The sequence below is a fragment of the Coloeus monedula genome (genome assembly GCF_965178545.1).
Source record: "Coloeus monedula genome assembly, contig: HAP1_SCAFFOLD_243, whole genome shotgun sequence".
In the NCBI taxonomy this organism is placed as follows: domain Eukaryota; kingdom Metazoa; phylum Chordata; class Aves; order Passeriformes; family Corvidae; genus Coloeus; species Coloeus monedula.
In genome coordinates, this window is record NW_028120688.1 from 218110 (window position 1) to 229474 (window position 11365).

The window sequence follows — 11365 nt, forward strand, 5'->3', positions numbered from 1 at the left end:
ATTAGAAATGGACACAAAATAAAAATGAATGATTCCTACTCCTCCATCCCTTACTCTTCTCATCAGTCCACAACACTAGCCCCATGTGACAGAAAAGAGAAGGCACACTCAGGTTAGGGTTAAACTGTGTTTACGTTCTCTTTTCAGGCCAAACTAAGGAAGCACATCCAAAACCCCCGTGCTTCGGAGTTGGTGCATTTCCTCTTCAGGCCGCTGGAACTGGTAAATCTTATTCCCAGGTCTCACTGGGAACTCCTTTTATTTCTAGTTCACACTTACAAGTAGATAGATTGTGCAACAGGGTTGGAAAACTGCTCACACCTGGCCACAGCTTTCTCAGGAACTTCCAGAAGCGATGCCGGTTGTTCCTGGCCTCTGATCCGGTTTGAAGCTTGAAGTAAATACAGGAACCCCAGCAAATATGAATCCTTCCACCGGGTCAATAAGGCATTACTGTGAACAAAAGGGGCAGCCAGCTGGAGTCCCCACTGGGAATCTGTCTGGTCTCACCTTCAGGCAAATACGGCTCAGTATTTGCACTGAAAATGCTTGGAAGCAGAAATCCCAACTTGGAAAAGGAGCCACAAAGGAATAGCAAGATACTTTCCATTTTTTGAAGTGTCAGCTTCTGACACTTCACTCGTCTGTAACAACAGCTCATTTGTAGATCAGCTCTTCCTTTGACTCCAATCCAAAAAAATCTCATGTTCCCTTGAACTGTCCAGTCTCCTTCAAAGACTTAGGTTGATGTTTCTTGCAGTGACTGTGCTGATCCAAGGATCAGCTTTGTCTTCGATTCCTGCTCATCTGTGTGTCCCTGGTTTGACATTTTGACCGTTTCCTGCAAGTTCTCTCCTCTTTGTGTGGTTTGTGTGTGACTCAGATCATCAACAGCTGCGGTGGCCCCGAGCTGGCCCCGTCTGTCCTCAGCCCACTGCTTTCTAAAGACACCACCGATTTCCTGAGAGGACACCTGACACCCAAAGAGATAAACCTCTGGGATTCCCTGGGGGAGACATGGACCAGATCCAGGTAAGGACAGAGCTGCCATCTCCCCAGGCTCCCCACGCAGACGGGATGCTTGGATTCCCTGATGCTCCTGCTTCTTCTTTCAGGGGATGCCCTGAAAGACACATTCTTCGTGGATGTCACCTCATATTCCCACTTTCTGTCCTAGAGCCGAGTGGCCCCGAGACACGAATGTCCCCACCTACATCCCCAAATTCCGCAACGGCTGGGAACCGCCCACAGAAATCTTCCGTGGAACTCCCTGGGAAACAGACATTGGACACTTGCAAGAGGAAGGTTAGTCCTGTGTCCCTGTCTCTTCACTCTCCCTCCCCCTTTTCCGGAGAAATGGAGCTGCAGGGGTAGTGGTGGCATGCAACAAGTAGTTGGCTCAAAACTCAGTTGGATCTGGTTGCCCCAGTTAAATACAGAAAGCAAATGAGGCTGGAAAAGGGCAGCAATAATGAGCCTCTCCCAATCCAAGGCAACAGCACCCTACAGCGTAACTGAGCTCCAGGGACACAGGCTTCCCTGGAGAACACCTTGACCAAAATCTGCCAGACCATGACTCATCTACCACTATCCCTCTCCTTTTCTCCGATCAGCTTTCCCCTTTCCTGGTAACACTGACTCCATGTCTGCCTTTCCAGCTCTCCTCAGCCAATGGATATCCTTACTGGAACTCCTCACTCAAGCGTGGCCAGACGGCTGAGCAGACACAGGTCGGGGATGCCTTCAAACAGAACATCACTCCACATGGAAATAGGTGATGGATCCGCACGCCCGGAGCTTTGGCTCCCGCCTCGGAACCTCATGAACGCACACGGACACGTACAGTGACACTGGGACGTTTGGGCATCCTGGAGACAACTCCCTGCCACTGTTAATAACCACCAAGGGAAGACAAAGATCAGCTGAGGGGTTATTCCCATAAGCACTGTCTGCTGTTTAACCCCCAGCAGCTCTGCAAGGAAAGGAATCGCAGGTGTTTTCCACCGCAGGAGGCAAAAATATTGACTGACTTCATCAGTCCATCCATAGGTCTTGTTTCCCAACATCAGCCCAGCAAAGTGACCTTAAGGATCAGGTGGCAAAGATGCTGCACTGCGCTTTGGCTCTCCATGTGTGTAGAGATGCTGGAATCATGGAATCACAGAAGGGATTGGGTGGGAAGGGACCTTAAAGATTATCCCGTTCCAACCCCCTGCCATGGCCAGAGACACCTTTCACTATCCCAGGTTGCTTCAAGCTCTGTCCAGCCTGGCCTTGGACACTGCCAGGGATCCAGGGGGAGCCACAGCTTCTCTGGGCAACCTGTGCCAGGGCCTCAGCACCTTCACAGGGAAGGATTTCTTCCCAATATCCCATCTAAACCCACCCTCTGGCAGCGGGAAGCCATTCCTCCTTGTCCTTTCACGCCAGGCTCTTCAAGTCCCTCTCCAGCTCTCTTGGGGCACCTTTAGGCACTGGAAAGGGCTCTAAGGGCTCTCCAGAGCCTTCTCTTCTCCAGGCTGAACATTCCCAGCCCTCCCAGCCCGTCTGTGTAATGCTCTAGCTCTTGGAGCACTTCCTGGCCCTTCCTGGCCTCCTCTGGACTCCCTTGAGGATCTCTCCATCCATCCCAAAGTCACCCCAGCTTGCACAGACAGAAGCTGCCTACAGGAGGAATCTGCCTACAGGAGGAATCTGCCCTAAGGGAAGGGCACACACAAACCTCACCCCGTTGGAAACACAGGGCCGGGGAAGAGCAGCCCGACCTCCCAGCGCTGCTGGAAAACATTTTAGCTGAGGAAGGAGCTTTGTTTCACTGGAGACAGCAGCTCCCCCTTGGCTTTAGACAAAACCAAAGGCAAACCCACTGTTTAGGGGCTGAATAGAACAGTGTATTTCAGTCCTGCCCACCTCTCCCCCAGGGAACCGACAGGGCGCTGGGTTCAGACAACTCTTCTTAATGAGACAGAATTCTAGAAAATGGGGGAAAACCCGTCCCCTTTCTTCAGAAGTCTTGGGAAGGTCACTTCCAAAGCCAGAACAAACAAGGCCACCCCTTTGCCTTTGGTTTTTCCCCAAGGGAAAGATGGCTCTTCCACCTTCTAACAGCCCTGACACTCATTTCCCATCACCGGTTACTCCGTGGTACAAAACCTTCATCAAAGTACTTTTAGTTCAGAGTTTAGAAGCCCCATCTGCTTCCTTGTTTACATGAGCTCACACCTTGGAAACTGTCACATCTCGGAGCGCAACCAAACTCTTCTCAAACTCCACACGAATCCTCTGCCGTGATTTGACACATCACTTTACAGGGATTTGACTCAAAGTTTTCAGCTGACCATCCACTTTGCTGATGCCAGTTCGAGTCTGGGAAAAAAACCCTCAAGCCAGACTGTTTTTCCATGCTTTTCTGTTCTAATCTAAAGGATTTATAAGCTTTACTACAAGAGTTCAAATCCACAGGCAAGTACCTTAAATCAAATTATATCAGCAAAATAACTCTTCTTCTCATTCACCCCATCACTGATTCTGGTAGGAACATCAGGTGGTAGAGATGCAGTGTGGAGCAGGGAAAGAATTAGGAGCACTTTCAAAGATCTGTCTATTGACTGACAAAAGATCACACATAACCAACTTATGCTTTGCAAAGCAGGATAAAAATACTCAGGCCCATCCAAACTACTTCTTACGCTAGATGTGGCTGATCAATAGCCCGGCTGAAAAATGGACAAGCCACTGTAACAAGAAATACAAGTTTGGAAAAGGAAAAAGAAAAGTCCTGAAACCACAGAACTCCTGAAGCTTGGCTCGCTCCACTCTAATGTGCTCCTCCTGACACTTGCAGCAACTGGCTTCTCTCTTGCCGTTCCGAGAGGAACTCTATTTTGTATAGGGATGTAGACGTGTCTGCATTTAGACACCATCCTCAATACAAACCTCCTCCATTGCTTTTTTCTGACTGGAGATCCTTGCTACTGGATACGATGGTGCTGTTTATTGGGAAGGGTTGCTCTGATGCCGATCACAGCACAGCACAGCAGGAGCTCCCTTTTTGCTCCCTTGGGCTACTCCAATTCCTCTTGGGTGATCTCTGAAATACTCTTTATCAGCTGAGGGCTGACAAAACACACAATGTCTGATTAATCACCCTTCTCTTCTCCAGCCATGACACAAGAGCTGGGTGCACTCAGAAAACAGTTTTCTGAACCATCCTATATAATAACAATCAATGCCTTATAATTTCTGCCATCTAGATGAGGTCGCCATTGAACAGCTCCGTGTCCCAAGTGCTACCCAGCAGGGAGGGAAGAAGAGGAAGACAGGATCACAGCAGCCACTGATCAGTCATTCACAGGCATCATCACAAAGAAAGAGGAGAGAGTCAGGAATTTCACAGGCTACTCTGTTTCAGCAGCGCATCTCATCCTCCTCTTTTTAGATCTCTACTGATCACTACCTTCCAGTCCCTTCACAGTGCTCTCCTAATCCACATGAGTAACTAAGATGCAGAATAAGAGGGAAAATTTCTTCTGACCTCCAGTCACCTGAGAATCAAGCAGATAAGAGAAAACCTCCGCCCTACTCTAAGGAAGGTGTTTCATAAACTCACCTGTAGCTAAAGCTATTCAGAAAGCCCACACTACCAGACGCAGAGTAGTAAAGAGCCTCTTAATTTGCTGACCCTGGAGAAAAGGCAGCTTTAAACAAACTCTGCTACTCCCACTCTCTCTCCTTAGAACTTCAGGTTGAGATGCCTAGGACCAACTAAAGAAAAAAGTCATTTCATTCATGCCCTGGTCAAGCATTTCACACCCCCTTGTCCCTCCCAATCTACCAGCCAGTCAAACACAGAAAAAGCAAGAGACCCGTGGTAGGCTTCCAGTGGAAATACTGGCAAAATCTTCTTGGACTGCATTATTTGAAGGACCTGAGGTCAACTCACTGACTGGGAAAGACTTTTACTGCTCCACTTAGCCTACCAGCTCAGCTCAGCTCAGCAGCCTCCCAGCTACCTTTAGCTGCATAAGCACATGACCTGCAACCAGAAAGGCGTGAATCTTCCTTAGGAAGGAAACAGACACGGGGAATGAAGAGTGGAGATTAGTCCACACTCTTAGGAACAGGCAACACCAACCAAACACTCTGTGGCAATAGCTTGTGTCTAGAAGCTCTCTACCTTCCAGTCCACCTCAAGGCTTTGGGACTTGTGCTGACTTGCACAAAGGAACCCACTCCACCCTGCAGCAGTGGGCTCCTTCTTTCCAGCCTGGATGGAGACATGTCCTGTATTTTGCAAGCATGTCCAGGTGTTCAGAATGGAACATGCTGATCATGATTAGCACCTTAAGGCACACAGCTCTTCCTTTCTCAAAGTATGCTTTGTGAAATTATAGGCAGTGCTATCCCCACCTTTCCAAACAAATTACCCTCCTTCTAATTGCACTTGCCTTCAAAATACTGCCACTTCTTCATTTCAGACTATGCTTCCCTCAGAAGGATGCACAAAAGGTTAGAGTAGCTGCAAGCACCTGCACCTGCAATTTTCAAGTAACTGCGTCTTCAGAAAGGCTTCTGACAACAGGCCATTCTCTGGACATGAACACGGCAACGCTGAGGCAAGATAAATGACTTCGCTACATCTTACAGCCCAGATGTTTAAGGCCAGAGAAGACACCACCAGCTTGTCCTGATACTTCTGCTCATCCTCTCTGGTAGGGGCTGTACAGAGAAGAACACAGTTTTAAATTCTAACTCAGTTTGTGCTTCACTGATGAAGGAAGCAGGAAGAAAGGGAAAGGGACTTCGCTTTGGAGCAAATGGGAATTTTCTTGTGGATTTCAGTGTCCAGGATTTAAACCAGTAAGGGATTTTCTTCAGTAAATCCAAAGGACAATTGGCTACAGAAACTCGTATCTTGACACTATTGATAAGCGCTGACAGTTCTCTGGCTGTGACTTATTTTATTCAAACCTGCTTTCTCCGAATGCACATCTGACAGCAGGACTTGCTCCATTCAGCCTGCAGCAGTTCCACAGGAAAGATGTTGTGAAATTGGCCACACATCTTCGCAACGCTTCCACTTCAACATTTTTCCCACTATGTTCAAATGTATTTGTCAGCTTCCTAAGGAGTGCAGTGTCCATAACATAGGAGACAAGACTTTCATGCAAAAATTGAAAGACCTTGAACTGCAGTGGCAGAAGAACTCTGGTGTAATACCAGTGCCAGATGGCATGGGTGTGAAAAGCACATTCACATCGATACTGACAGGCTTAGGAGGGACACAGAGCAGGGTGAGCTATTCCCAAAGAAGGTGAATTGACAGTGCAAAGGAGAGTTAATACCAACCAGCTGCTCAGTTACTTTATCAGAGCTGCCCCTGTTTTCAAGGCCTGAAAGAACAGCTCAGTGCCAGAAAGACATCCAGATCATTTGGCTATGCTTGCTCTTATGGAGCACTGTTTTCAATTTCCATCCTAGTGGGGTTGCATACTACTGACCAGTTAAAATCAGCACCTGAGCTGCACAGCAGTATTTCAGTGGCAACACTGGACAGCTGTAGGTTCTGCCCTTCCCCTCTCCCAGCATGCTCCTCAGACACACAGCACACTTGCACCAAAACTCACAGCCACACCCACAGTTTAACCACCTGCAATAGTTTTGGCCCTGGCCAATCTAGCCCTGGGTGCATTGTGCAGCAAGAAGCCATGGGGGCCGTGCTTCTCCCTGACTCCAAGCATCGCTCCAGAGGCCACACAAGCTGTGCGGTCAGGCCGTAAGGCTCAATGGCACACAGAGATCAAGTCCTACCCACTGAGAGCACATGTCCTTGTGGAAGGGGCTGATGAGCGCTGGAGCAAGGGAAAGGGCAGGTCTCTGCAGCTGGGGGCAGAGGAGAGGGGAACAAAGTGGGTGTGTGTGTTTGGGGAGAAGGGAGCAGGGAGGGTGTTCTCCTCCTTCCACAAGCTGGGCCAAAGGGGCTGTGGTGGGAGCAGTGCCTGCCCAGCAGAGGAAGCAAAAGGCAGGGACCCCAGCGAGCACAGTTCCCTCTCAGTGGAACAGCGAGTTCTGCTGTTGGCAGCGATCCTCCTCTAGGAGGTTCCTGCCTGCTCTCCTCACATGGAGCTGCTTGTTCCTGTCCCTTCAGAGGCCTTCCCTCTCTGACGTGGGCCACAGCAGCTTTCTTTCCCATGCTCTGAATGAGGAGGGGCAGGTTTGAAGCAGCACTGGGAGGATTAATTAATATTTTAGCTGTTTCAACCATCATGACTTCTGGTTGCATTCATGAGACAAAATTAATCCCCTGCTCTAGTGAGTTGCAGAAGTGCAATACCGAGATGTGACTGCTGGACACAATCACCGCTTGAGTCACTTTGTCATTTTTTTCAGGTAGCTGCAATGGATGGACGTTCTCTAAGAACCATTGGATTAAATATAAAGAAGGACACTTTTCAGGCAATTTGAGAAACTTCTCTCCTTTTATTGTTTTTCCTAACATAAATATCTGGATATTACTGAAAAGCAGCCAAGCAACTACAGCAGTGTAGTTTAATTGCCTAAACTAAGGGTAAGTTTACAAAATAGTTTACCCACTGACAATACTAAAGGGCCTCTTGAAGCATGGATAATATATCCAGTTCCCATTATGAAAACTTGGACTACCTATTCTTCCATGGTAGTGTGACTTAAAACTACCTGTTGTACTTTCATATACTAAGAAAAACTACATCCTTAAAAAACTACAATAAGTACAGCTTACTGAAGAATTACATTAAGTCCCTAACAGGCTCGTTTTTTGGACTTGGAGGTATGCCAAGCAACCTCTGTCAGTTCATAGTCTTCTGTAAGGATGTGCAGGTGGAGCCAGTTTCTGCCTCGTAGACGTAGGAACATTGCAACAGCACCGTGGTAAGCTGAAAGGTGAAGGGCAAGGCCACGCAGAGATGTGTGTCTGCACAATGAATTAATGTGCCGCAGCATCTTCCTTCCGCAGGAACAGGAAAGCAGCTTCAGGATTGCCAGTGAAAAAAGCAAGAATTATGCAGTGCTCACGTGGCTGCCATCGGGTGGGAGCCCCCCCAGCACAGCTCTGTGCAGGGAATTCCTCTCAGTGGTTGGAGAGCAGCATCCAGAGGCGGAATCGCAGCTGACCGTAAGCTCGCATCGCCTCTGCGTGGGCGGCCGGATCTCGGGCCAGGTGCTCAAAGAGGTTGAGTGGCTCGACCGTTCGCATTGCCGGCGGCAAGCTGATCTCCTCAGGAAGCCTCTGGTTGCCCAGGACAAAGTGCTCCAGGCATTTCAACTGCAGGCAGCGGCGCAGGTATGCCATGATGTCCCACAGCCGCCGCGCAAATTCCCTCCTGCGCCACTGGGACAGCGGTACGGTGGTCAGCACGTGCATGACCACAGTCTTCCAGGTCGAGCTGGAAAAACCTGTGCCCCTCAGGATGCAGGTGAAGAGCTGCAGGCATTTCAGGTGCAAGCTCTCACACGGCACCTGCCTGGCGACGTGCTGGAAGAATTTTGCCTCTGCCACAGCGTACGTCTCAGGCCACGCTGTGCTTGCGATGGAGTCGGCCTCGGCGGGCTGGCTGCTCACAAAGATGCTGGAGCCGCCTTTCTGGGCCTCTGTGGGCTGGCTGACCACAAAGATGTCGGAGTCCCCGTGGCGCACCCCAAACAGCATCTCCACCATCAGGCTCTTCTTGCCTTTGCTCAGCCGGAATTGGCAGGACCGGCTGCAGGGCTGAAACACCAAGTGCCATGAGTACGACTGAGGCAAATGCAGCCACGAGCATCTCACCAGCTGGTAGAACCAGTGGGAGGTTTTCTCCACGTCCAGGTAGGAGCCGGTGCAGAGTGTCTCTAGGAGGCTGGGCTTCTGCTTCCGCCGCAGCTCCTCCTGCGAGTGGTGCAGGAAGCACAACAGCTTCTCGCCCAGCTGCTCCCTCTCGCACGTGCACACCAGCTCCACACGGACGCAGAAGGTCCTTGCTGCCATCTGCCCTGCACTGTTCAGCTCCAGGTGGAAGGCGTGTCCCGGTGGGGGATTCAGTGGGACCAGCACGCGGTACACCACATCCTGCTCACGGGGACTCCAACCCTCAAAGGCACTGCCCACCCCGATGGCTTCTTGAGGCACCGGGTAGAAACTATTGCTCACGCTGTCAATAAAGACACGCGTGAAGCTCTCCATCAGCTCAGCTGCCACTGAGCGACCTCTCTCCACGTCCTCGACAGGACACTGTATGCGATCCACTAAAAGGATCCCTCGCTTATTCCCAACGTCACAGGCGTCTTCTTCCTCTTCAATTCCACCACTGCTGCCTTTGTCCTTGCCAGCAGCACCACTGCCTTCTTTTTCACTGGCAGCCACATTTCCACCTTCTTCTTCTTTTCCATCTTCATTCTTCTCGCCTTTCACATTCGCATCCCTGTTTTCCTGATCCTTCCCATTCCAATCAGTGGCTCTGTGTTCACTGGAATGACTGTCTTCCTTCAGCTTCATATTGCTGCTTTCTCCTTCATTTATCTTATCAACACCTTCTTCAGTTGAAGCAACATTGCCATGTTCCTCTCCATTTCCATTTTCATTCTTTTCTCCCTTCCTATCGGCAGCACTGGCTTTCTCATCTTTGTCTCCAAGATTGCTTTCTTCATTTCCAATGTCCTTCTTTTCTTCCTCAGTTGCAGCAAAACCACAATGGTCTACTGCATTCTCACCATCACGGCTGTCTTCTTGTCCTGTCCAATCACTGCTTCTTTGTTCACTGGCATCACTGCTTTCCTGCACTTTCACATCCGCTTTTTCTTCCTTTCCATCTTCACCTTCACGTACGTCATCGTTGCCTGCTTTCATATACGCATCATCGGTTTTTTCTTCATTTCCATCTCCTTCTTCTTCCTTTCCAGCATCCTTGTCTGGCTCCACCTTCACATCCTTGTTTTCTCCTTCATTTGCTTCATCTAGGTCTTCCACACCTCCAGTAACATTGCCAGGTTCTTCTTCATTTCCTTCAGCAGTATTGTCTCCTGGCATATTCCCATCACTCCAGCCTTCATCTTTCCTTGCGTCATGGCCATCATCACTTTTAACATCACTGTCTTTCTTCAACTTCACATCTTCATCTCGTTCATTGGCATCATTGTCGTCTCCTTCATTTGCAGCCACAGGACTGCCTTCTCCTTCATTTCCGCTGCCACTGTCATCTGCCTCCACAGTCACATCAATGTTTTCTCCATCTCTCTCGGAATCCAAACTGTCTTCTTCCTTTTCTTTTTCCTTCTCCTCTCCCAAGGTCTTGCAGGAGGTCTGGTCCTTGCCGCTGCTGTTGGTTTTGCTGGCTTCAGGACTCCTCCTGCAGCTAAACCACAGGCCCAAGAGGAGCAGGAGTCCAGCAAGAGCCCAGAATGGCCACTGCTGCAGGGCACCAAAGAGCAGGGCTCCCCAGCCCTCGTCCTGCTGCTCCGGGGGCCCTTGCTCCAGCTCCTGCAGCAGCCGAGCCATCTCGCGGTCGAGCAGCTCCTCACGCTCCTGCATTCGCCGGTGCGTGGCCTCATCCAGCCCATCCCCAGCTGGCTGGGGGTACTGGATCAGGCTTTGCACGAGCACGAAGAGCAATGACAATAAAGCCATGGTCTGCAAGAGGACACACAGAAGGGGTTCAGTAGGGCCGGAATGGAGGCAGCCAGTGCAGGGCAGGAGCCACGGGGATGTGGCAGCAGGAAGGAGAGGCCCCGGCAGCTGGCAGGAGGCAAGGCCTGCACCGCTGCCCCAGCAAGCACCGAGCCTGAGCAAGGCGCTCCCGCCAGGGGCTGGGCCCTGGACGCAGGGACAGAACACACGCCCCGGGTGCCAGCGCTTCTGCCCCAGCCCTCCCCCAGCCCTGCCTCCCCACCGCCTGTGGGCACTCACCGCTTGCCCAGGCTCTACTGGGGGCAGCGTCAACCAATGGGGCCTTTTATAGCTGCCCCCATTGTGACACGGCCCCTGTGCTGTCACAGGCCCCAGAGCGCATCACAGGCCAGCCCCACCCGCCATCCCCAGCCCGGGAACTGCTCATGGCCCTGGGCACCCAGAGCCTCAACAGACACAAAGTGCAGACCCATCAGTTGTGAACCTGGGAACCCCAGAGCTTCCCTGTACAAAGCAGGCACAAGCGCCCTCCCACACAAACCCTTGTCAAATATAAATTTGTGTGACATGATCCGTGGATGCTCTTGGTATATAGGTGTAAGCTTTTATTTAATCTTGGAGGGGGACATTTTTTATTAATAATATTTATATTTATTACTTTTGGGGCAGGATGTCATATAGGCTAATGTTTTGTTACAGATTTAGTGAGAAATCTTTCTGAAAGAAATC

At 50.3% G+C, this 11365-nt stretch overlaps 1 protein-coding gene across 1 annotated transcript; it reads right to left on the reverse strand.

Moving 5' to 3' along the window:
- Positions 1 to 8107: 8107 nt before the first annotated feature.
- Positions 8108 to 10636, reverse strand: LOC309585752 (inositol 1,4,5-trisphosphate receptor-interacting protein-like 1; the record flags this gene model as incomplete). Its single annotated transcript, XM_082303628.1, has 3 exons — positions 8108 to 9402; positions 9757 to 9849; positions 10354 to 10636. 3 exons carry the CDS (start codon positions 10634 to 10636, stop codon positions 8108 to 8110), a joined length of 1671 nt encoding a protein of 556 aa, XP_082159754.1.
- Positions 10637 to 11365: the final 729 nt, after the last annotated feature.